The sequence below is a fragment of the Salvelinus namaycush genome, chromosome 36 (genome assembly GCF_016432855.1).
Source record: "Salvelinus namaycush isolate Seneca chromosome 36, SaNama_1.0, whole genome shotgun sequence".
Taxonomy (NCBI): Eukaryota; Metazoa; Chordata; class Actinopteri; order Salmoniformes; family Salmonidae; genus Salvelinus; species Salvelinus namaycush.
The window spans coordinates 8,044,721-8,072,251 of NC_052342.1; the positions used below are offsets into that span (position 1 = coordinate 8,044,721).

Here is a 27,531-nt window from a genome sequence, read left to right on the forward strand (position 1 = left end):
GGCTGTGATCTACATTATGGGAGGAGCATTCTAGCAATATGCTATGCTGTATTTGATTCAACCGGGATCATGGAAAATGAAGGTTACGCTCTACGTTAGCTTGTTACTTCAGCGTAGCCGTTCGTAACGATTTGGCGCTCGGGCCACGTGGAGTGATACATTTACCGTTTAACAATTTGTAATTATGACCTTCATGTTATCGCTTTGGTATTCACAACGACATCAGCTTTGTTTACCGTCGCGACAGTGAAAACATTGAGCTGACTACCACGTTTCTCGTCACTACAAGGTGAGTTGGCGCAATATGAGTCTGGCCTCTTCCGCGGCTTGATACGGAAAGCGGGAATTAATTAGTACAATTGTTTCAGTTAATTGTAGCGGTCAATTGTTTGTGAGTATAATCGTGTGAATTGGTTTTCGTCATTGTCGGTCTTGCCGTTAGGTGATGCGACAGACAAAGCAGCTCTTGTTCGCCTGGCTTCTGGGATTTATAAATGGGCCCCTTTTTGTAGTGTTGCTAGAATAATGTTACAATACTGCTACAACTGTCAAATGGGTTGTTTAGTGAAATTAGATTATTGGTATTTAATATGCTGAAGGGAAATATACATCACATCCCCCGACATCTTTAGGCTGAGAACAAGTAACGTTACTCAAGTTTGCTCGTAATGCATATGCCAACGGAGGCATGCTGTAATTCACAGAAATCTACGTCAAATCCTAAACTGTATTTTCAATCAACTAGATGTATTTAATTCTATTGAAATTGCATATCTGTTGAAGAATGACGCGACAGGTGCATTACGGCATGCTCTCAACATTCAGCCAGTCAGCCTTTACGAACGGAGTCTTTCACATCATGCGCCATGACAGAGTGTTTGTTCAGTCAGTGCTTGGAAATCATCACCAAACGACACGCAGTTTTCAATAATCATAATGGGAATTTCTGTAAACCGCCATGCGACATGCTTGCTTTCTGGACACCACATGGCCAAGACTGACGCAGTCGAGAATTACTCGTAATCCCTGATAAGAGATTCAGTGATAAACTGCGCGGCCTTGAGGCTATCTCTTCTGGAAATTCTGTGTGATCGATCAGACGGGTTTCTTTTCTGTACTGGTGTCTGCCATATGATTTGGAAGTGAAAATCAACAGTTCTACTGAGAAGGGCTCTTTAATTATTTGTTACTTTTATTTATTTATTTTCTTAACCGCATTGTTGTTTAAGGGCTTGTAAGTAAGCATTTCACTGTAATGTCTACCTACACCTGTTGTATTTGGCGCATGTGACAAATAAAATTTGATTTGATAGGCGATATTTACATCTAGGTTCTTTAAAATGTTTCCCTGTGTAGCCTAAGTAAATAATCAAATGAGCTATTTGAGTAAATGGATTTTTTAAAATCACAATGGAAAGGATTTGAGAAAATTCCACCTTTTTATCATGTTAGATATGAAAACAATGACAGAATAGATAAATCCTAATCTTTCTGTTTTGGTTATGACAGTAACAACTACGCCAGTTGGTGTTCAGAGACACTGATAAGTCAGGGAGCTGCTCCACTTCCAATCTGGTTTACACGCTTGTGTGTGTGTGTGTGTGTGTGTGTGTGTGTGAGTGAGATGGAGAGAAGAAAGAGCAAGAGAGTATGTGTGTTGCCCATGAAAGTAATTACACAGTGCTATGACACATCTATGGCTTGGAAAGACTGGTAAAGATCTCTTTGTAGTCCTGCTGTTCAAGCGAGCCCATGTCACCAATAAATGCCGCTTTAATCTGATGGACAGCTATTCTGTATGCAAGACGGCCCATTCGGAGTCATGGAATTAAAAACCTAAAATGAATGTCATTTATCCTACTGTACCGTTAATAGGCTACTGTCTGTGTGAACTAGTCTGCTAGTGTGACTTCTAGTCTAGAGGAACAGCAAGATGCTGAATTGGTGTCTGTGGCTAGTTTAGGGCAGTGACAGAGCGTTCCCAGAAACAGCCCAGAATCACCGCTACAAACACATTACTTACTCATTCAGGAGACAAAGGGGGTCCTGTTCATGAGGATCCTGACTGCTGTGCTTCCCTCATCACCAAGCAGCAGCATATTTACAACCCCACTCTGGTGGCTCTGAGCCCTGTTTCTCAAAAGCTTCTTAAAGGAAAACTCCACCCAAAAACTATATTTTGGTATTTGTTTAATTAGTCCATTGTTGATATAGTCCCAAAATATTTTGCATGTTAGCAATCCGGTTTTCAAGATGTGTAGCTTTACAAATACAGAAATACAGCTGGCATGATGCAAAACGCAGCATCATATGATGCAAAATGCGTCATACTGACAGAGCAATGGGACACGGACATCCCGCCTTCTCTTTGGTCTTCCGGTCGCTGCCGGCTGCGACACAGACTGGGATCGAACCCAGGTCTGTAGTGACTCCTTAGACCTCTGCGCCACTAGAGAGGCCCAATGAATCGAAGTTTAATGCTAGTATTATTTTCTCCTTCATGGCATGAGGAGTGGTGGCTTATAAACCGAATAGAATTTATGCGATAAGCTCGATTGGCTTTTTTTCTCTCGTTGATACGTTTCACACCTTCCCAATCCAGACCCAAACACACATTTGCGTTACACACACATGGGGACTTCATTAACATAACGTGGGATGTGAGGGATATATGGTCTTCTCTATTCGCTGTAGAAAATTGTAAAGGAATAATGTTGGGAAACGAGAATCACAACCTACAGCGATTTGGCATAAATAGAAGCAGGCACCAACAGCTTGAGGATAAGTGTAAAACACAAATGTCAAAGCTTAATTACAATATTAGTGGGAATATGTCCATAAAAACAAGAGCAAGGAATATAATTGGATAAATTAGAAATAAGACTAGAGATGCAGACAGATCTGTTTCTAAAATCAATATGGACAGCGGTCAGTGCTGAAAGTTGAGTAAGCACGTTATACTAACAAGAGGGCTTTGTTGGAGCACTAAGAAATAAGAGGTGTGCTTACCTGTTTGGCAGACGCAATTATGTTTATCCATATATTTGTCGGTATAGCTATTTCCTCCAATACTGTCACCATGCACTCCTTAAATAGGCCACCTACCTCCTTTCTGCGTCGGACTCGGGCCTCATGTCTGGGGTGGAAAATGTACTTCTGAAAGTACCATGCTTAGATTCATAATTGCATCTCAGAATGAATTCCTTGCAAACAGTGAGAGTTTTGTTGCAAACAAGACACACTGGTTTGGCATTGGAGAAATGTGCTAAGATTAATATAGGTAGACCTATTAATAGAGACATTGGTGATTTTACCACTGTAATCAGATCTAAATTATTATTGTCATTGAATTGATTATCCCACTAACCACGTGTTAAATGTGTAGTGTTATGAATTGGGCAGCGAGGTGATTTGCTAAAAGTCTAATTATGTTCTGGCCCGCCGACTAGCTACAAGCTCAGGAACAAATTTGCTGAAGGCTTAACCTAGTTACCAACCCCCCTTGTATATTGAAGCAATAAGGCCCGAGCAGGTGTGGTATATTAGGCCAATATACCACAGCTAAGGGCTGGTCTTGTGCAAGACGCAATGCGGAGTGTGGACCACAGCCCTTAGCCGTAGTATATTGGCGATCTATCACAAAACCCCGGGGTGCCTTATTGCTATTTTAAACTGGTTACGAACGTAATTAGAAGAATAAAAATAACAGTTTTGTCAAACCCGTCGTATATGGTCTGATATACCACGGCTGTCAGCCAATCAGCATTCAGAGCTGAATTAGGATAGAAATGGATTTTAAAAGGCCTTCCAGTGTTTTTTGCTCTACATGACTGCACTTTAGAGTGTGTGTCATCCTGCAGCACAGCATTTTGGGGGAAGTTGAGGACCGTTCCAATATTTGCTATGCACCCAAGAGGGAAGAGATTGGGCCATCCTAGAAATGTTTTAAAGGAATATAATATATACAACATAGCTGACACTTTTATCCAAAGCGACTTAGTCATGCGCGCATACATTTGTACGTATGGGTGGTCCCGGGAATAGAACCCATTATCCTGGCGTTGCAATGCTCTACCAAGATGCATGACAAGGTTGTAAATACTTTGTGAAGCCTCAATTTAATGATTTATAAAGCCTTTATTAAGCGGTGCTTATGTCACCCTTTATAAAAGGGTGACACACGGTCCCGTGTGGCTCAGTTGGTAGAGCATGGCGCTTGCAACGCCAGGGTTGTGGGTTCATTCCCCACGGGGGGACCAGGATGAATATGTATGAACTTTCCAATTTGTAAGTCGCTCTGGATAAGAGCGTCTGCTAAATGACTTAAATGTAAATGTAAATAAAACACAGGTTTATGTCACATTTGACATAAGTGGGTTTCAACAATGAAACCACTAATGTGCTCATGGCAAAGTGCTATAAATTGGAAGGGAAACAGAAGAAGGGGTGGAAAAGCAGATGAAAAGGAGGGAAAGGAAATCAGGAAAAAATAAGCTAAAAACCTACTTGGCTTGTGAGACGTATTATTTTTGATATAGTGTGAAAACATTAGTAGACCGTTATTGCTTTGTTATTATTATTTTTCTTACTGTTCAAGTGTTGAACTTGAACCTGCGATGGGGAAAAATGCTGAGAACATTGTCCAAGCCTCAGAACGCATATCATAAGGTTATATAGCCTTCAAGTACCAGTCCTCCTTACTTACACATTCTTTGCATTAAGTCATAATGCATTTATAATCCCTAACATCACCTGGCATGTGTCACGTTCCTGACCTTATTTCCCTTGTTTTGTCTTTATTTAGTATGGTCAGGGCGTGAGTTGGGGTGGGCAGTCTATGTTATTTGTTTCTATGTTTAGGTTTGTTCGTTTGGCCTAATATGGTTCTCAATCAGAGACAGGTGTTTGTCATTGTCTCTGATTGGGAGCCATATTAAGGTAGGCTGTTTTCACTGGTTGTTTGTGGGTGATTGTTGCCGTGTCTGTGTTTGTTCGCCACACGGTACTCTTTTTCGTTTCGTTCGTTCGTTCCTGTTCGTGCGTTCATGTTTTATGTTCTCAAGTTCAGGTCTGTTCACGTCGTTTTGTTATTTTGTATTTTGTCAGTGTTCTGTTTAGTTGGATAAATCATTAAAATTCAACATCATGAACATTCACCACGCTGCGCCTTGGTCCTCCTCTCTTCCACATAAAGACGAGCGTTACAGCATGTGATTGTGTGCTGATAAGTCAGCTAGATAGCTGGCTGATTCTGCGTTGTTCATTTTCCTCCCAAAACCTGTTTGACAGCAGCCAATGCCAAGTTATGTGAATGTGGGAGTAACATTTTGGTGTTCTTTTTGATAGATTCCATTAAACGTTCCCAAGGCCTGTTATCACATGACTACTGGCCACAGTGAAACCTTCCCCTAGTGTGACCTTGCCTGTCTATGACCTGTGATTTGTCTTGAAAGAAATTACAAGTCGCCTGAAACACTGAAAGGACAACTTTACTGAAATGACTCTTTCATGCCTGTCACGTTCTGACCTTAGTTCCTTTGTTTTGTCTTTTGTTTTAGTTGGTCAGGGCGTGAGTTGGGTGGGTAATCTATGTTTTCTATTTCTGTGTTGGTTTTCTGTGTTTGGCCTGATATGGTTCTCAATCAGAGGCAGCTGTCAATCGTTGTCCCTGATTGGGAACCACATTTAGGTAGCCTGTTTTCTGTTGGGTTTTGTGGGTGGTTGTTTTCAGTCTTTGTGTGTCTGCACCAGATAGAACTGTTTCGGTTTTCACTTTGTTGTTTTTGTATTTTGAGTTGTTCACTTGCATTAAATAAGATGAACACTTACCACGCTGCGCATTGGTCCTCTGATCCTTCAAACTTCTCCTCCTCAGACGAGGAGGAAGACGACAACCGTTACAATGCCACAGAATCAGGTTGCCCCGTTCTATTTTTTTTCAGCGTCCTCGGTATATAGGTGTTTTCTAATGTCTCTTTCAGGAATTGAAATATTAGTCTGTAATAAACTCTATTTTTATTTTTTTACATATTCCCCAATCCATCAATTCTTAGCCTCGAGTCTGTGAAAATAAGTACACACGAATCCTGTCTCCAAGTTTCTGCTTAATCAGCTGATTAAATTGTCATGGGGCAGTGATTGTGTACGTGCTATTCTCTTGATCGTCTAAAGCTCCCCTTCTCTCTGGGTGATGATGTTGAGCACATCTCTCTCTCTCGCTCCTTCATAAGGTAGCGTTGTCCATGGTTTACCCAGTTTCATCAGTTCTGCTTGACTGCTTGTCGTGTAGTTAGTTATGTTGAAATGACTTTGACCAGACCGATTCACAGCATAGCCAAGCTATAGGCCTACCTCCGGTCTATCACTAGAGCACTGGGTGATCTCGGTCTCCGAGGCCGACGTGAGTAAGGTCTTGAATCAGGTCGACACTCACAAGGCTGCGGGCCGGACGGTATTCCAGGGCGCTTTCTCAGAGCATGCGCAGATCAGTTGGCAGGCATATTCACTGTAATTACACATGTAGTCCCCACATGTCTTAAAATGGCTACCATCATTCCTGTTCCCAAGAACTCTTAAGGCTTCATGCCACAATGACTACCGCCCTGTTGTACAAAAAAAGTATGAATGTATGTACTTGTAAGTCGCTCTGGATAAGAGCGTCTGCTAAATGACTTAAATGTAAATGTACTCACATCATTCATCATGAAGTGCTTTGAAAGACTGGTTATGGCACACATCAACTCCATCATCCCAGACACCCTAGACCCACCCACCTAGATAAGAGGAGTACCAATGTAAGAGTCCTGTTCATTGATTACAGCTAAGCGTTCAACAGCATTGTCCTCCTAGATGGTCACCAAGTTTAGGACCCGGTGACTGAACACTTCTTATGTCACTGTACTTGTGCACGTGAAATTAAAAACTTGAAACTACTACAGTGCCTAGTGGAAGTCTACACACCCCTTGCATACGGAACGCCGTTTTGGTCTTTACGTGTCAAATAACACTATTTGACGCGTTAAATAAACTGGTTGACCAATCAGGATCTGAATATGACGTTACATAATAATATAACACGTTCATACATTTTTATCATAGTGTAATCAATGTGTAATAACTATCGCTCGTATTTCATATGCACAGCGATCCCCCCGAAATGTTTGCTATGAAGCTGGTAAAGTTTTGGCACCTGCCGCTGCCGAAGAAGCGCAGACACTTCCCCAAGCTCTGGACAGTGCTGGTCATAAAAAAAAGCTAGCTAGCTGATGGATACAAACCAGTGTTCTTCCCCAATATCATAGCAAAACGACAATCTAGTTCAGTAGCTACATCTTAAATACCCCTAATTTATAAGACAGTTCTTATTTGATTGATGGTGGTCAGGTCCACCTATGTGAAGCTAGCTACAATAAGGATTAGCCACAGTAGTGGAATTTGCGGTTTGCCTTCAAAATAAAAGTCTGTCATTGACAGTGATGCAAATGAATACAAATAGTGGAATTATGTCATAATTGAATATATCATGCAAAACGAGGTTGGAATGTCATAGAAATTCAACTAAATACAATGTGTTAATTTGATAAAAATCTAATCACACTGGATATAATAGATTTTAGAATTGCATTGGGGGTGTACTTATTTCACTGTACAGCCTTACCTATAGATTGTGGATCAATGACATGGGGTATCAGTCTACTCCGTGACAGCCAGAGAACATTAACGTTGTAGCTGTTATTGCGGGACTCTGAGACCACTGAATTGAGCCACATTTATTATACCAGTCAACCTACTATGTGTATTGAACACTATTCCAGAGGAAAAACAATACTGCGTGGATGTTTTGGAGTCTGAGAACTCTGAACTCTGAGGAAGACATGGGGGGGGGGGGCACTGAGTAGACTGATACCCCATTTAATTGATCCCCAATCCTTAGGTAAGGCTGTACAGTGCAATATGATTGTCAGTACGTGCAATAGGCTGACGGGAGGTGATTTCCCTCAGGCAAAGTCCCTGATAAGAGCTACCATGGTAATATTTGCGGAAACCTTTCACAGTTGTGTTCAGTGGGTGTCACCGAGTAGACTGAATCATTGCTCCACATTACAACATTATCTAGTCTAAATATGGCATGATTCCACCAATTTGTAACCTTCTGTGTCACTTTCAAAGAAGGACCTTATAGCTTGAAGGCCAACCGCAAATTCCACTATTGTGGCTAATCCTTATTGTGGCTAAACAAAACACATAACCCGCTCCGGTCAAGCAGCCTCACTAGTCAGAGGAAGCTAGCTGGCTGCTTATAACATAAGCTTTGGACAACAAATGCTAGCTAGTTATTTACATGAACTGAAGTTCAACAAAAGTGGCTACCTAGCTAATACTTACTCACATGGATTCCTAAATCATTGCTAAGAATATTGAACATTACTGCAGTTTCTACTGGTCATTGTTTTCAGGCTGGTTGCATTGGCGCTAGCTAGGTACCAAGCTAAAGCTAGCTAGCTACCGCAGAATTTGCTAATAACATCTGTATCGAAGATATTTGCAAACATTTTTTATCCTGATCTTGTTTCAAATGCTCACACAGACGTTTGCCCATTTGGTTGAACAAATAATGCCTTATTACCAACGCGGTATAGTAAACACATCGTTCGTGGCCGGTGTGTGCTTGTTTTCAGACTTATTTTTTGTACAGCTTTGACAGTGCTACTTTTAGTACTGGTGGAGCTTGGCTTGAACATGCAAATTCAGCACACACAACATTCTATAATATAATTATGTTATTTGACGTGTGAAATTAAAAGCTTATTTGATACACTTCAAATAACACTATTTGATGCATTATTTTTGACACGCAAAGACCCAAACAGCGTTCCATACTTGCACAGTCTTCACATTTTTCTGCCTTTTAAATTAAATTGTGTAAATTAGATTTGTTTTCCTACAAATCTACACAACGTACTCCACATATTCAAAGTTAGAGAACATTTTCTAATTTAAAAATAAATTTAAAAAAATTCTTGATTGCGGTTTTTTCAACACCGCAGAGTAAATAGTTAGTGGATTACCTTTGGCAGACTTTACAGCTGTGAATCATATTCTACCAATTTTGCACAACTCTTATGGCAACATACAGTGCCTTCGGAAAGTATTCATACCCCTTCACTTATTCCACATTTTGTTGTGTTGCAGCCTGAATTCCAAATTGACACATTTTTCCTCACTCATCTACACACAATACCCCCCAAAGCTGTTTGTTCTTAGAAATTGTTGCTATTTTAATGAAAATGAAATATCTAATTTATATAAATATTCACACCCCTGAGTCAATATGTGTTTGAATCACTTTTGGCAGTGATTACAGCTGTGTCTTTCTGGGTAAGTCTTTAAGAGCTTTGCACACCTGGATTGTATAATATTTGCCTGGATAGTATACACCTGGATAGTATAATATTTGCACATGATAATTTTTACAGTTCTTCAAGCTCTGTCAAGTTGGTTGTTGATCATTGCTAGACAGCCATTTTCAATTCTTGCCATAGATTTTCAAGAAGTTTTCAGTCAACTGTAGCTAGGCCATTCTGGAACATTCAATGTCGTCTTGGTAAGCAACTCCAGTGCATGTTTGGCCTTGTGTTTTAGGTTATTGTCATGCAGAAAAGTGAATTAATCTCCCAGTGACTGTTGGAAAGCAGACTGAACCAGGGTTTACTCTAGGATTTAGCCTATTCTTAGCTCTATTCCGTTTATTTTTGTCCTAACAAAACTCTATAGTCCATGCCGATGCCAGTGATGTTGAATTTGCCCCAAACATGATGCTTTGTATTCAGGACATAAAGTACATTTCTTTGCCACCTTTTTTTGCATTACTTTAGTGCCTTATTGCAAACAGGATGCATGTTTTGGAATATTTGTATTCTGTACAGGCTTCCTTCTTTTCCCTCTGTCATTTAGGTTAGTATTGTGGATTAACTACAACGTTGTTCCATCCTCAGTTTTCTCCTATCACAGCCATGAAACTAACTGTTTGAAAGTCACCATTGGCCTCATGGTGAAATCCCTGAGCGGGTTTCTTCCTCTCCAGCAACTCAAATCAAATCAAATCAAGTTTATTTTATATAGCCCTTCGTACATCAGCTAATATCTCGAAGTGCTGTACAGAAACCCAGCCTAAAACCCCAAACAGCAAGCAATGCAGGTGTAGAAGCACGGTGGCTAGGAAAAACTCTCTAGAAAGGCCAAAACCTAGGAAGAAACCTAGAGAGGAACCAGGCTATGAGGGGTGGCCAGTCCTCTTCTGGCTGTGCCGGGTGGAGATTATAACAGAACATGGCCAAGATGTTCAAAATGTTCATAAGTGACAAGCATGGTCAAATAATAATCAGGAATAAATGTCAGTTGGCTTTTCATAGCCGATCATTAAGAGTTGAAAACAGCAGGTCTGGGACAGGTAGGGGTTCCATAACCGCAGGCAGAACAGTTGAAACTGGAATAGCAGCAAGGCCAAGTGGACTGGGGACAGCAAGGAGTCATCATGCCCGGTAGTCCTGACGTATGGTCCTAGGGCTCAGGTCCTCCGAGAGAGAGAAAGAAAGAGAGAAGGAGAGAATTAGAGAGAGCCAAGATTTTCAAAATGTTCATAAATGACAAGCATGGTCAAATAATAATCAGGAATAAATGTCAGTTGGCTTTTCATAGCCGATCATTAAGAGTTGAAAACAGCAGGTCTGGGACAGGTAGGGGTTCCATAACCGCAGGCAGAACAATTGAAACTGGAATAGCAGCAAGGCCAGGTGGACTGGGGACAGCAAGGAGTCATCATGCCCGGTAGTCCTGACGTATGGTCCTAGGGCTCAGGTCCTCCGAGAGAGAGAAAGAAAGAGAGAAGGAGAGAATTAGAGAGAGCCAAGATTTTCAAAATGTTCATAAATGACAAGCATGGTCAAATAATAATCAGGAATAAATGTCAGTTGGCTTTTCATAGCCGATCATTAAGAGTTGAAAGCAGCAGGTCTGGGACAGGTAGGGGTTCCATAACCGCAGGCAGAACAGTTGAAACTGGAACAGCAGCAAGGCCAGGTGGACTGGGGACAGCAAGGAGTCATCATGCCCGGTAGTACTGACGTATGGTCCTAGGGCTCAGGTTCTCCGAGAGAGAGAAAGAAAGAGAGAAGGAGAGAATTAGAGAGAGCATACTTAAATTCACACAGGACACTGGATAAGACAGGAGAAGTACTCCAGATATAACCAACTGACCCTAGCCCCCCGACACATAAACTACTGCAGCATAAATACTGGAGGCTGAGACAGGAGGGGTCAGGAGACACTATGGCCCCATCCGATGATACCCCCGGACAGGGCCAAACAGGAAGGATATAACCCCACCCACTTTGCCTAAAGCACAGCCCCCGCACCACTAGAGGGATATCTTCAACCACCAACTTACAATCCTGAGACAAGGCCGAGTATAGCCCACGAAGATCTCCACCACAGCACAAACCAAGGGGGGGCGCCAACCCAGACAGGAAGATCACGTCAGTAACTCAACCCACTCAAGTGACGCACCCCTCCTAGGGACGGCATGAAAGAGCACCAGTAAGCCAGTGACTCAGCCCCTGTAATAAGTGGAGGGTTAATAGGGTTAGAGGCAGAGAATCCCAGTGGAGAATGATCCTTCCTAACTGAGTTAGGAAGGATCATCTATGAACATTTGAACATCTTGGCCATGTTCTGTTATAATCTCCACCCGGCACAGCCAGAAGAGGACTGGCCACCCCTCATAGCCTGGTTCCTCTCTAGGTTTCTTCCTAGGTTCTGGCCTTTCTAGGGAGTTTTTCCTAGCCACGGTGCTTCTACACATGCATTGTTTGCTGTTTGGGGTTTTAGGCTGGGTTTCTGTACAGCACTTTGTGACATCAGCTGATGTAAGAAGGGCTTTATAAATATATTTGATTGATTGATGCCTGTATCCTTGTAGTGACTGGGTGTATTAATACACCATCCAAAGTGTAATAACTTCACCATGTTCAATGGGATAGTCAATGTCTGCTTTTTTTATTTTACCCATCTACCAATAGGTGTTGTTTCTTGCGGGCGTTGGAAAACCTCCCTGATCTTTGTGGTTGAAAATGTATTAGAAATTGAGTGCTCGACTGAGTGACCTTACAGTGCTGTTGAAAAGTATTTGCGCCCTTTCTAATTTTCTCTACTTTTGTGTATTTTTTATACTGAATGTTATCAGATCTTCAACCAAAACCTAATATTAGATAAAGGGAACTTGAGTGAACAAATAACACAACGATTACATACTTTTTTCCTTTATTTCATAAGCAAAGTTATGCCACACCCAATGCCCCTTACACTCAATAACTGGTTGAGCCACCTTTAGCCAACCGCTTCCTGTAGTTGTTGCTCAGTCTCTCACGTCACTGTGGAGGAATTTTGGCCCACTCATCCATGCAGAACTGCATTTAACTCAGCAACATTTGTGGGTTTTCAAGCATGAACTGCTCGGGTCAAGTCTTGCCTCAACATCTCAATTGGGATTAGGTGTGGACTTTGACTATGCCATTCCAAAACTTAAAATTTGTTGCTTTTTAACAATTTTCACGTGGACTTGATTGTGTGTTTTTTTTAAAAACATTGTCTTGCTGCTTGACCCAGCTGCGATTCAGCTTCAGCTCACAGACGGATGGCCTGACATTGTCCTGTAGAATTCTCTGATACAGAGCAGAATTTATGGTTCCTTTTATTGAGGCAAGTCATCCAGGACCTGAGGCAGCAAAGCATCCCCTAACCATCACACTACCTCCACTATGCTTGACCGTTGGTGTGAGGTTCTTACTGTGGGAATGCAGTGTTTGGTTTTCACCAGACATAATGGGACCCATGTCTTCCAAAAGGTTGACTCAAGTTTGCCAAAAAGCACCTGGATGATCATCAAGACTCTTGGAAGAGTGTTCTATGGACACGTGTGTCAAAAGTATAACAATTGTCTGCAAATCTTGGCGCTACCCACCCCACCATTTGGAAGAGGAGATATGGGAATGAAGCAGCGACTTGCTGGCATTCCACCACCATGGCAAAGACCCCACTACCGCAAGCGACCGAAGGATCTGAAGTCACTGGTTGAGTACACGAGACTGGAGACTTACCTGAAGAGCGTTGCCTACACTTTCAAGTTGCAGTTGTGAATGCTCCAAAATCCACCTGAGAAAAATGAGTGCCTAGCCTAGTTGGACACTTCTTTGTGACACTTATCAATTTCAACCCTTTCAATGACTCCCAAATCCTTATTAGACCAGAACACACAGCACATTCTTGGACGATTTGTTTGTGAACTTGTTTTTATGGTGCTGTTTTTTGGTTTATTGGTTATTTGAAATAAATGTTTTAGGTTGACTTACTTTTGCCCCATTTTTAGTATTTTGCGAATCTTATTTGTTAATAAATAAATGTTTTATAGTGAATGGTTGGTGTTAATGGATGGCGTAAACACTAGATAAAATTAAAATACAATCTTTAAAATTAAAATACAATGTAAAAACTATATAAATATAGTATAGTCTGTTTTTAGCCTTTAGTCTTTATATAACCATATGAATGAATTTATATACAATATTCTGCCCATATGAATGAATTTATATAGCCCAGGGGTTCCCAGACCTTTTCACTAAGGCTCCCCCCTCTTCCAGCACTGGGGAACATCCCATGGCCCTCCCCTGCGTGCGCCACATCTATTTCTATGAGCACAATTATTCTTCATGACACAAACTGTTCACACCCCTATTCTTGGTAGAGAGAATTTTGCAGGTTTTAAAGCTTATTTCCTGCAATTCTACACATTTTGTCATCACGGGGTGCAAAGAAAATGTTGCCGTTTTTTAAAGCACATGTTCATGCACTTCTATTCACTTTGCCATGTCTAATGTGTATTCATGTGATATTTGAGTGAGTAATAAATTACAACAATATCTATAGGCTAAAAAACCTACATTTAAAAAAAATAATGGTTGCTAACGGTTGCTAGTTGTTCTGGACATCTCTTTTTTTTTCATTAAAAAAAAATGTTTTACCCTTTTTTCTCCCCAATTTCGTGGTATATAATTGGTAGTAGTTACAGTCTTGTCTCATCACTGCAACTCCCGTACGGACTCGGGAGAGGCGAAGGTCGAGAGCCATGCGTCCTCCGAAACAACCCAACCAAGCCGCACTGCTTCTTGACACAATGCCCATCCAACCAGGAAGCCAGCCGCACCAATGTGTCGGAGGACACACTGTACACCTGGCGACCTGGTCAGCGTGCACTGCGCCCAGCATGCCACAGGAGTCGCTAGTGCGCGATGAGGCAAGGATATCCCTGCCGGGCCAAACCCTCCCCTAACCCGGACAACGCTGGGACAATTGTGCGCCGCCCCATGGGTCTCCCGGTCGCGTCCGGCTGCGACAGAGCCTGGACTCGAACCCAGAATCTCTGATGGCACAGCTAGCACTGCAATGCAGTGCCTTAGACCACTGCACCACCCGGGAGGCTGATCTGGACATTTCTGACAAGTTATAAATAGCTCTCTAAGGTATGCAATGACTAACATGACGAGGAACTGATGAAGCCTTGTATATTTTACTATTACAACTTTCAAAACAAAGTTTAAAGCGCGGCAGGGAAGTGCGGCAAATTGCATCCAATATGCGGAGTAGAGTGTTGGAGGCTATTTTATAAATGACATCGCGGAAGTCAAGGATCGGTAGGATAGTCAGTTTTACGAGGGTATGTTTGGCAGCATGAGTGAAGGATGCTTGAGAAACAGATGCCTCACAAGTCCTCAACTGGCAGCTTCCTTAAATAGTACCCGCAAAACACCAGTCTCAACGTCAACAGTGAAGAGGCGACTCCGGGATGCTGGCCTTCTAGGCAGAGTTCCTCTGTCCAGTGTCTGTGTTCTTTTGCCCATCTTCATCTTTTCTTTTGATTGGCCAGTCTTAGATATGGCTTTTTCTTGGTAACTCTGCCTAGAAGGCCAGCATCCCGGTGTCGCATCTTCACTGTTGACGTTGAGACTGGTGTTTTGCGGGTACTATTTAATGAAGCTGCCAGTTGAGGACTTGTGAGGCGTCTGTTTCTGAAACTAGACACCAATGTACTTGTCCTCTTGCTCAGTTGTGCACCGGGGCCTCCCACTCCTCTTTCGATTCTGGTTAGAGCCAGTTTGCGCTGTTATATGAAGGGAGTAGTACACAGCATTGTACGAGATCTTCAGTTTCTTGGTAATTTCTCACATGGAATAGCCTTAATTTCTCAGAACAAGAATAGACTGACGAGTTTCAGAAGAAAGTTATTTGTTTCTGGCCATTTTGAGCCTGTAATCGAACCCACAAATGCTGATGCTCCAGATACTCAACTAATCTAAAGAAGGCCAGTTTTATTGCTTCTGTAAATCAGCACAACAGTTTTCAGCTGTGCTAACATAATTTCAAAAGGATTTTCTAATGATCAATTAGCCTTTTAAAATGATAAACTTGGATTAGCTAACACAACATGCCATTGGAACACAGGAGTGATGGTTGCTGATAATGGGCCTCTGTACGCCTATGTAGATATTCCATAAAAAAACTGCCGTTTCCAGCTACAATAGTCATTTACAACATTAACAATGTCTACACTGTATTTCTGATAAATTTTATGTTATTTTAATGGACGAAGAATGTGCTTTTCTTTACAAAAATCGTGTAAATACAATATTTATAGCCGTACATGTTTTAATGAAACGTAGTAAGCATAACATTGTTTCACATTCTTTAACAGACTAATAAACACAATCACGCCTATAGACTACACCTCGCTTCAGTTTCCCCGGCACTTCACAGCTTCCCTGGGGAAACTCAATGTATTGTAGCCTCATGCGGAGAAAAGAGTAGCGGAGGAAGGTTAGCTTCTGTTGCAGTGTTCTTGGTAAAATATTAGCCGTTGCGGTGGTGCTTCAAGAGCTTCACTAGCGACTGTTTATAATGCTTCTGTGACTTTCATGCATTGGTGAGCACTTCAAAGGAAATGGAGTGTATGAATCAGACATCACACCAATAGAAAGCTTGGCTTTTAACTCAGCCTTAGTGTGAACATGCTGGCAAGTGGTTGGTTCTTGGTGAAAGCATGCCTCCTGGCAGAAATGTTGCCCTCTGTGAAATGAAATGTAACAAAGCAAAGAGCGGAAGGGTTGTTTGCATGAATGCCTTGGATGTTCTCACCCACTCACATTCTGAATTGAAATATCACTCTCCAACTTAAACTCTTTATTAATATTCTCCTGGTAGGCCACAGGTGTGTGTGCATGTTAGAGCTGGGCGATATGGGCAAAAATACCTATCGTGATAAATTGCCTGAATTGATGCAATAACGATAAATTGAACGATAAGTTTGTAACATTAATGTGCTCTGCAGATTTTTTGAAATGATCCTTTAAACTACTACTACTACTAGTGTGATAGTTGAATGGGTGTAACAATCACTCATATTAGCAAACTTATTTAATTTCCTACATCACATTTCTCTAGTATAGGCTACTTATCGTAATGAATGATATCATCAGAATGCTTGAGATAAGTGATCGGTATGGTCGGTTTATCTTCCCAGCTCTCGTGTGCGTGTGTGTGCAGGCAGTGCTTGTTTGTGGATTGTTGGGGTTGTGGGTTGTTGTTGATGACTGAGGTCAGCTATGTCTAAGAGGGAAACAAAGCACGTCTGAAATGCGACCCAGGCTTTGTTCACTAGTGACCAAGCCCAGGAAATATTTGGCATGTGTGGTGTGGGTTACAAACACACTTTTCATCAATGATGAGACCCAAAACCCAAGAGCTTTCTGTCAAATGACTGCTCTTTTAAAATGTCAATCCTACCTCAACAACTGGGATTTGTAAAAAACAAACAAAAAAAACAAACATTTTTTTAATGGATTTCTGCATTGAAAAGCATGTATCTGTTTGACGCTCACAGATATGGTTTCTCCCAGTCAGCACAGGTAGGTACTTGCCAACCCATCCCCTCACACCCACCCTGCCACTGTTCCACACAGACTAGTCAAAACAAGTTGGGTAGCCATGTTTTGCTCCCACAACAGAGCTCAATGGCAGACTCATATGATACATTTCAACTGACGGGATTGTCAATGGGGTACACCTTTAAAATAGAGCTACGTTCTTCGTACGGCGGAAGCAGTAGGACCTAAACTTTTGGATAGATTTTTGTAAACTACGCAGCTGTGCTACCTGGGCAATTTCTATTTGTGTTGGGTCGTAGTGTGGAGCCTATCAGTTTGTGTGTGTACAGAACCAAGTGTGTACATAGGGAGTGAACTCTTGCTTAATCTACAGCTTTATAGAACTGACTGTTCCTATTGAAATCAATAGAGTGTGAAGTTGTTGAACTGGGAGAGGGGTCGTGTCTCTCTCTATCCAGCTAACAGCCTCACAGTGCAGGCTACTATCAAGTGGCTCTTGGACTAGGCTTGGGCCGTATACCGGGGTATTTGGAAAAAGCCACGGGAAGCTTTTTCAATAACGTCAGTACCGTCAACTATTTCTTTGAAGTTTTTCAATAAATTTGAATATTTGTAGCTACTTTAAGTTACCACCTGCAGTCAACTTGTGTAATACGCTAGGAGGTGAAGCAGATTGTGTTCTTCATTTCACGTGTCACATTATTTTACATTATGAAGCTTACCGTAGTTCACCAGAACAGTTGAGCCAGTCACGTGTTTGTAAATAGCACAGCGGGAGGAAGCGGGAGCTGGCGAGTCCAGCTGTGTCTTCGGTTTAACTTGCTATTGCTAGTTAGCTGTAGTGCATTCGTTAAGTATTCAGACTGCTTCACTTTTTCACATTTTGTTATGTTACAGCCTTATTCTAAAATGGATTCAATTGTTTCCCCCCCTCATTAATCAACACACAATACCCAATAATGACAACGGGAAAAACTGTTTATTTGAGAGAAGAAAAAAAAAAATAAAAAAAATATCACATTTACATTAATTTAATCCATTTTAGAATAAGGCTGTAACATAACAAAATGTGGGAAAAGTTAAGGGGTCTGAATACTTTCCGAAGGCACTGCAAGTAAGTGGCTGAATATACAAGGAGACAGGGCATCATATGTATATGTGTGTATGTATATATATGTGTGTGTGTGTGTGTTTAGCTTTTTGCCTTGTTTGAGAAGTCAAAGCACTTTGGATGAGTGATCTGTACAGCTGTTAACTTGATTTCCTGTGTTGATTCTTTCTCCTCCATTCTCAAGCCCGTCTGCTCCTCCCCCCTATTCCTAGAGCAGAGCAGAGCAGGCCTGTTGTCTTAGCGATTCCACACAGACACAGCATATACACATACTGCTCCAGAACCAGCCCTGTTCTTCCTTCAGACAAGCATGCGTCAAAACATTGTTCATTTGCACAATCTCGCTCGTTCGCTTGTAAATGTCCAAACTCAGCTACTACCTATACTTGTATTTATTTATTTAACTAGGCAAGTCAGTTAAGAACACATTCTTATTTATAATGACGGCCTAGGAACAGTGGGTTAACTGCCTTGTTCAGGGTCAGAACGACATATTTTTACCTTGTCAGCTCGGGGATTCGATCTAGCAATCTTTCGGTTACTGGCCCAACACTCTAACCACTAGGCTACCTACCGCCCCCTGTCGTATCACGTTATGAGCTGGATTGTCTAACTTTGTGCTTGTTAGCATATTTAGCTAGCATCCTCTATTGAAATTCTCTATTAGTTTGTGACAATTTTGTTAGCATTCTGTTTATAGATGCCCAATGGGCTTTTTTGCGTCTTTAGAGCCCCTTTTATATACTAAGACTGTAATACCATAAATCCCGGGATGAGAGAAGGCCGGTATCACGATATGAAAATCTGAATACCGCCCAACCCTATCTTGGACAGGCTGTCGTGTAGTGGGAATGGCTCCTACTCCTTGCCGCAATGTTCTAGAATGTGGAAAATGAACTGTATTTGTATTCTGTTAATAAAGTGCTTAGAGAGGATAGACAAATCTACACTTGGTCTTCATGTTGACTATGTTCCCCTTTCTTTTGCCCCTAGTTTGAACCGAACCCCATAGCACAGGATGAAGAACCGGACAGACGCCCCGCGTGATAGGTGGGTCGCTGGCACCGCTTCCTCTTGCAGACTATAAGTATCTACTCTCGTTTCTTTCTCGTTTCTACTCTCACTTTCAACCAGAGTCCTATTTTTATATTTTGAGTTGAAGTGAAATGCGCTCCAAGCGAAGCAGTGGTGCTGAAAAGGAACTTTGTCCTGTTTTTAATCAATTTACGTAGTGAATTGATTTAATTTCTGATGTACTTCTATGAAGTTCACTATTGTCGTATTTTATCTCCCTGACTGGTCGCACTTTATTTCACGGTACATAAACTACCTGCTATTTTTTTTAAGAAACAACATGGTAAATACATATCAAAAACCTAAGAATGACATGCTTGTTTCTGATCGTTTCGTATTTTCGTCCCGTTCCCAGGGGCTGGTTGGTGGGGATCACCTTCTTCATTCTGGGCCTCGGGACACTGCTACCATGGAATTTCTTTATGACCGCCTCCATGGTAAACCCAACCTCATATGTCTTCATAACAACAGGGGGCCAGTCACACTAAATCCCTCTCGGACCAAAAAACTTGACTTGAACATACCAACAACTCAGCTAATCCTCTATGTACAATACACATACAGAACAAATACAAACAACATCTGACTTTCAGAGGCTGCTTTTTAAAAACTACTTTTTCAAGATGATTCCTTAAGAAGCCAATGCTCTACTTTGGCATGATACATAAAGTATTGCTCTTGTTGAACCCGAGCCAAAGTAGATCTGCTCTTCGATCTGTAGCTTTGGGAAACTTTAATACAAACGTTTCCCAAAGCTACAGATCTAGGATCAGATCTACCTTGCCCTAATCCTGACTGTAGCCTTTAGGGTGGTGAATAACTATCTGACACTGGACCTGTTGTTATGTAGTCCTGGTGTCCACTAAGTATCTGTATGTTGAAGTTAACCCCTTATGGTGTGGTTGGAGGCCCCCTTAACTTCTCTAGGATATGTGGGACGCTAACGTCCCACTTGGCCAAAATCCAGAAAAAATGTAGCGCGCCAAATTCAAATATATTACTATAAAAATCAATCTTTCATGAAATCACACATGACACCAAATTAAAGCGAGACATGTTGTGAATCCAGCCAACATGTCTGATTTCAAAAAGCACACCAAACAATTATGTTAGCTCAGAACATAGCCACAGAAAAACACAGCCATTTTCCCAGCAAAAGATAGTAGTAACAAAAAGCAGAAATAGAGATAAAATGAATCACTAACCTTTGATGATCTTCATCAGATGACACTCATATGACATCATGTTACACAATACATTTATGTTTTGTTCGATAATGTGCATATTTATAAACACAAATCTCGGTTTACGTTGGCGCCATGTTCAGAAATGCCTCCAAAATATCCGGAGTAATTACAGAGAGCCACGTCAAATAACAGAAATACTCATCATAAACTTTGATGAAAGATACATGTTTTACATATAATTAAAGATTCACTTGTTCTTAATGCAACCGCTGTGTCAGATAAAAAAAAAAAAAAAAAACTTTACGTAAAAAGCACACCATGCAATAATCTGAGACGGCGATCAGATTTAACAACATTTCCCCGCCATGTTGGAGTCAACACAAATACGAAATTACATCATAAATATTCCCTTACCTTTGATTATCTTCATCAGAATGCAGTGCCAGGAATCCTAGTTCCACAATAAATCGTTGTTTTGTTCGATAATGTCCATTACTTATGTCCAATTAGCTAATTTTGCTAGCGCAGATGCAGACAAACGTCGGACGAAAACTTCAAAAAGTTATATTACAAGTCGAATAAACTGGTCAAACTTAGTAGAGAATCAATCTTCAGGATGTTGTTATCATATATATCCAATAACGTTCCAACCGGAGCATTCTTTTCAGTCTCTATAAGTAATGGAACGCATGGCGATATCATGAGGAATGCGCGTGACCAAGAACTGGCAATCTGCCAGACCACTGACTCAAACACCTCCCATCCGGCCCCACAACACAGCATAAGCTTCATTCCACATTCTACAGACTGTTGACATCTAGTGGAAGGCGTAGGAAGTGCAAACAGATCCATATATTACAGGGAATTGAATAGGCGATGACATAAAAACGACCAGTCTCAGAATTCTCACTTCCTGTTTGGATTTTTTCTCAGGTTTTTGCCTGCCATATGAGTTCTGTTATACTCACAGACATCATTCAAACAGTTTTAGAAACTTCAGAGTGTTTTCTATCCAATAGTAATAATAATATGCATATATTAGCATCTGGGACAGAGTAGGAGGCAGTTCACTATGGGCACGCAATTCATCCAAAAGTGAAAATGCTGCCCCCTATATCAAAGAAGTTAAGCTATAGAACACAGGTGTCAAACTCATTCCACGGGGGGCCGAGTGTCTGCGGGTTTTCGCTCCTCCCTTGTACTTGATTGATGAATTAACATCACTAATTAGTTAGGAACTCCCCACACCTGGTTGTCTAGGGCTTTATTGAAAGGAAAAACCAAAAACCTGCAGACACTAGGCCCTCCGTGGAATGAGTTTGACACCCCTGCTATAGAACATCACATAACCATTCCACTTTGGAGCTGTGTGTGTGTGTGTGTGTGTGTGTGTGTGTGTGTGTGTGTGTGTGTGTGTGTGTGTGTGTGTGTGTGTGTGTGTGTGTGTGTGTGTGTGTGTGTGTGTGTGTGTGTGTGTGTGTGTGTGTGTGGCCTAGCCTCTAAGGCTAAGCTCGCTCTATGTTCAAATGTCAAACCCCACAACTCATAGGGTTAGCTTTGATTCTTGGTATACAGTACACGTTTGTAGAATGACTAGACCTATTTGTATAGGAACAAGTGACATGCGACCACTGATGTACCATTACTGTATGTACTTAGCCGATAGTAACTAACAACATATTGATTGTTGATCTAAACTGGGTCATCTCTTGAGTCCTGTGTGGCTCAGTTGATCGGGCATCCTTGTGACGTACCAAAATGTGGATAAAAGTGTTTGCAAAAAGACCATTTTATCTCTTCTGTCAACAGTATTTCAATAGACGCCTCAACAAGGAAGAATGGAGCAACGGCACGGTGGTGGCCCAGAAAGAGTACTACTTCAACAACTGGATGACTCTGCTGTCCCAGCTTCCCCTGCTGCTCTGCACTCTGCTCAACTCCTTCTTCTATCAGCGGTGAGACAGCACTTCTCCACCAGGTTTACATGTCATCCAAATGCTAAACAAACACCTTTTTTTTTACTGCGTACTTGGCTGACAATCTAGTGTGTGTGTGTGTGTGTGTGTGTGTGTGTGTGAACAACCCTTTTGTGTTGGCCATTTTATTCAACTGCAAATAGGTGCAAAAAAGCCAATATGCTTTGTGATATAGTGGATTAAAGTAAAAATGTGTAATTTTGCGTGAATTTGGTGTCTAATCCAGTGAGATTGTGAACTAACCTTTTTAAATGTGTGTGTTTGTGCGTAGGATATCGGAGATGGTGCGGATAGCGGGCAGCCTGGTCTTCATCCTCGTCCTCTTCATCCTCACTGCCATCCTGGTCAAGGTCCCTATGGAGGAGCACCGTTTCTTCTCTGTTACCATGGCTACCATCTGGTTCATCAACTGTGAGTAGGACATGGTTGTCTGTGTGTATGTGTGTGTGTGAAAGAGAGAAACCATTTGTCACAAGATGTGTGTGATGTCATTAATATATGCATGAGTAAGTTGTGGGCGGGGGGGTGGTATCATTAATTGTTTTTTGTCCTTGTAGCGTTTGGAGCGGTGTTACAGGGCAGTCTGTTTGGCCTGGTGGGCTTGCTGCCTCAGAGGTACAGCGCTGTGTTTATGAGTGGCCAGGGGCTGGCCGGCACCTTCGCCGCTCTCGCCATGCTGGTCTCCATAGCCAGTGAGTCACCCACACAAACCAATATATCAAATATACAAAGAAATACTTGGAAATAAACACACACAGCTCACATCGGATATGCTCAGTGGCTGACTAGCAAATCATTCAAATGAGGCAAATAGTCAAATGAGTATGGTGTGGCCTTTGCAACTCCACTTGGAATTGACCTCTCCTTTTTCTTTCCTGTGTTGTGTGACAGGTGACACAGACTTTGATACGGCTGCGTTGGGTTACTTCATCACTCCTTGTGTAGGAACCCTGCTCACTCTCCTCAGCTACCTCCTCCTGCCTCGCCTGGTGAGTGGCTCAGCCCTACGAAGCACCAGGACTGGAATGTAATAGAATCATTTGATAGATATCGCACGTTGGGCCTCAGAACAGACCCTGTATCCCTCGGGACTACAGCCCAGTTTTATTTTGTAACGTAGACGCAGGGAGACAGGAAGCAGGTGCAGTTAGTGAGTTAAATAACAACGAAAATGGGCCGATAACAAAACAAGAGCAGAGTCTGACATGGAAACACAAACATACTACCGATGACTGGTAACAAAAGAGTGCTATATAAACGGTGAGTAATCAAGCGAGTAATGAAGTCCAGGTGTGACTGATAATGAGACGCAGGTGTGCGTAATGACGGTTGCCAGGTGTGCGTAAAGGCGGGTTCCCAGGACCGGTGGTTAGTAGACCGGCGACGTCCAGCACCAGAGAGGGGGAGTGGGAGTAGACGTGACATATCTAAAGAATCTGTGTCGCAGGTTGGGGCTCAGAACAGACTTTGTGTCCCCCAGGGCTGTAGCTGACCAGGACAGCATTACTATGTTTCATCCAAGGAATCTGTGGTTCAAGTTCAGCGAATGTTCTGTCAGTCTCATTTGGCCTCTGCTCCGGTCTTATCTAGGAGTTTGCCCGGTTCTACTTGGACAAGAGCAGGAGCTATGAGGTGGAGACCACAGACGAGCTGCTGAAAGGTGAGGCTGTTGAAAGGTCTGAGAGACCTATTCATTTTGTGCTCCTATATATCTCAATGACCATCCAGTACAGTGCAGTCTGTCACTGCTAGTTTTCCGCTTTATACTCAGGGGGGGGCTGTATGTATCAAGCGTCTCAGAGTAGGAGTTTCGATCTAGCATCAGGTCCCCCTGTCCATGAGGGTCATTGGCTGCCACCTGCCCTCCATCGAGATCCTGCACGACTCCAGGGCAAGGAAGCGTGCAGGAAAGATCTTTGCCGACCCCCTTCCACCCCGGTCACCCCCTCCTTCAACAATTCCCCTCTGGCAGGCAGTTCAGATCACTCATGACCAAAACCTACCCACCACCTGAACAGTTTCTTCCCCCGGGCTGTGGCCCTAGATGGCGCTGCATCCCTCCCTCCCTCCAACACCGGCCATTACTCCCTCACACATTTACCTCTGCCTGTTGACTTATCAATGTGAGGTCAAGTTGACCGTTTTCCCTGGCATTTTCCCCGTTCTTCCTCACCTGGCAGAGAGTGGCACGGAGCAGAACGGCAAGCTGAATGGCAAGGCCAACGGCACATTGGCCAATGGTGATGCCAGCGGCGAGGAGGTGGAGGTAGAGGGGGGCAGTCCTAAGCATAACTTCCTACCCCTGGAGCAGGCTGAGGACAGGGACCGGAAGTCCACCGTCATGGAGGTGTTTAAAAAGGTAACGCTGACCTCTGTTATTACTCAGCTGTTTCTATAGCAGATATATATATATATATATATATATAAAATAAATAAACTCAGCAAAAAAGAAACGTCCCCTTTTCGGGACCCTGTCTTTCAAAGATAATTCGTAAAAATCCAAATAACTTAACAGATCTTCATTGTAAAGGGTTTAAACACTGTTTCCCATGCTTCAATGAACCATAAACAATTAATGAACATGCACCTGTGGAACGGTTGTTAAGACACTAACAGCTTACAGACGGTAGGCAATTAAGGTCACAGTTATGAAAACTTAAGACACTAAAGCCTTTCTACTGACTCTGAAAAACACCAAAAGAAAGATGCCCAGGGTCCCTGCTCATCTGCGTGAACGTGCCTTAGGTATGCTTCAAGGAGGCATGAGGACTGCAGATGTGGCAAGGGCAATAAATTGCAATCTCTGTACTGTGAGACGCCTAAGACAGTGCTACAGGGAGACAGGACGGACAGCTGATCGTCCTCGCAGTGGCAGACCACATGTAACAACACCTGCACAGGATCGGTACATCCGAACATCACACCTGAGGGACAGGTACAGGATGGCAGCAACAACTGCCTGAGTTACACCAGGAACGCACAATCCTTCCATCAGTGCTCAGACTGTCCGCAATAGGCTGAGAGAGGCTGGACTGAGGGCTTGTAGGCCTGTTGTAAGGCAGGTCCTCACCAGACATCACCGGCAACAACGTTGCTTATGGGCACAAACCCACCGTCGCTGGACCAGACAGGTCTGGCCAAAAGTGCTCTTCACTGACGAGTCGCGGTTTTGTCTCACCAGGGATGATGGTCGGATTTGAGTTTATCGTCGAAGGAATGAGCGTTACACCGAGGCCTATACTCTGGAGCGGGATCGATTTGGAGGTGGAGGGTCCGTCATGGTCTGGGGCGGTGTGTCACAGCATCATCGGACTGAGCTTGTTGTCATTGCAGGCAATCTCAACACTGTGCGTTACAGGGAAGACATCCTCCTCCCTCATGTGGTACCCTTCCTGCAGGCTCATCCTGACATGACCCTCCAGCATGTCAAAGCCACCAGCCATACTGCTCGTTCTGTGTGTGATTTCCTGCAAGACAGGAATGTCAGTGTTCTGCCATGGCCAGTGAAGAGCCCGGATCTCAATCCCATCGAGCACGTCTGGGACCTGTTGGATTGGAGGGTGAGGGCTAGGGCCATTCCCCCCAGAAATTTCTGGGAACTTGCAGGTGCCTTGGTGGACGAGTGGGGTAACTGCAGTACTTAATGCAGCTGGTGGCCACACCAAATACTGACTGTTACTTTTGATTTTGACCCCCCCTTTGTTCAGGGACACATTATTCCATTTCTGTTAGTCACATGTCAGTGGAACTTGTTCAGTTTGTCTCAGTTGATGAATCTTGTTATGTTAAGTTTGCTGAAAATAAACGCAGTTGATAGTGAGTTGACATTTTATTTTTTTGCTGAGTTTATATAATATTTTATATATATTTTTTATATATGCTTCTGGTCTATAGCTGCGGTCCAATTCCCTACCCTTTTCCCAAAGTGTACACTTGTTCACTCCCCTACATGCATTTAGAAGTAGTGTAAGCATGGACTAAAAGTTTCCACCATATTTTTTACCTTGTCACTGTCCCCCTCTCTTCAGATATGGGTGATGGCGTTCTGTGTGGTTTTTGTCTTCACCGTCACCCTCGCTGTGTTTCCTGCCATCACTGTGGACGTCAAAACCATATACCCTGGGAAATGGGGTATGTATACTCTCTTTGATAAATAGGTTTCAAAAGGGTTCTTCGGCTGTCTCCATAGGAGAACCCTTTCTCGTTCCAGGTAGAACCCTTTTTGGTTCGAGGTAGAACCCTTTTAGGTTCTATATAGCACCTTTTTGTATACTGTATGTTTAGTATGCATGTCATGAGACTTAAAACCACCTATTAACCACCTCTTCCCCCCCATCAGAGTCCTATTTTATCTCAGTGTGTTGCTTCCTCATCTTCAACGTGGGTGACTGGATCGGTAGAACCGTCACCAGCCTGTTCCAATGGGTAGGTTTCTGATTCATTTGATCTGTGTGGATTGTCATTTTATTACACACTTGATAGGATCATGATGGATTAGATTTCTGTAACATTTTTCCAAGTTTCTCAGTGTTTTATAATCCTCTACAAATTGAAATTATCTCACTTTCTACCCCATGCACGAAAGCTTCAGTTATTACTCGTATTACATTTAGTTGTTATTATTACTTTGCCTTATTAGTGTCTTACTAGTAACATTTCTCTCTGTATTTGTTCCTCAGCCTCCCAAGGAGAGTCGTCTGTTCCCGGTGCTGGTGGTCTCCAGGGTGGTGTTTGTTCCCCTGCTGATGTTCTGTAACGTTCAGAGCCGCTCCTACCTCCCCGTCCTCTTCTCCCACGACGCTGCTTTCGCCTTCATCATGATGCTCTTCTCCCTCTCCAGCGGCTACTGCGTCTGCCTGTCAATGTCCTACGCCCCACAGTGAGTAGAAGTAACACACACACACACACGGCGGCAGCTTACACTGCAGGTAGCCTAGCGGTTAGGGCTGCTGGTTCAAATCCCCGTGCAGACAAGGCGAGAAATCATGCCGATGTGCCCTTGAGCTAGGCACTTAACTAATTGCTCCAGGTGCGCCGTTCATAATGGTAAACCCTGGCTGTGACCCTACTCTCCAAGGGTGTCTCAGGGAGAGTGGGATATGCAAAAAAAACACATTTAAATCACAGACTTGGTAACGTGTGAAATAGGACAAGTACAAGTGCACATGTGCACGCTCCGTACGTGACAGTCC

At 42.7% G+C, this 27,531-nt stretch overlaps 1 protein-coding gene across 2 annotated transcripts; it reads left to right on the forward strand.

Moving 5' to 3' along the window:
* Positions 1-27,245, forward strand: LOC120030451 (equilibrative nucleoside transporter 2-like). Of its 2 annotated transcripts, none has more exons than XM_038975859.1 (12): positions 1-289; positions 19,096-19,152; positions 19,532-19,613; positions 22,173-22,318; positions 22,611-22,750; positions 22,897-23,031; positions 23,231-23,328; positions 23,930-23,999; positions 24,520-24,698; positions 26,368-26,470; positions 26,679-26,764; positions 27,019-27,245. In XM_038975859.1, the coding sequence occupies exons 2-12, from the start codon at positions 19,121-19,123 to the stop codon at positions 27,220-27,222; spliced, it is 1,275 nt and encodes a 424-aa protein (XP_038831787.1). In that variant the 5' UTR covers positions 1-289; positions 19,096-19,120; the 3' UTR covers positions 27,223-27,245. The 2 variants fall into 2 exon arrangements, with proteins under 2 accessions (XP_038831787.1, XP_038831788.1); XM_038975860.1 differs by lacking the exon at positions 1-289 and adding an exon at positions 16,158-17,552.
* Positions 27,246-27,531: the final 286 nt, after the last annotated feature.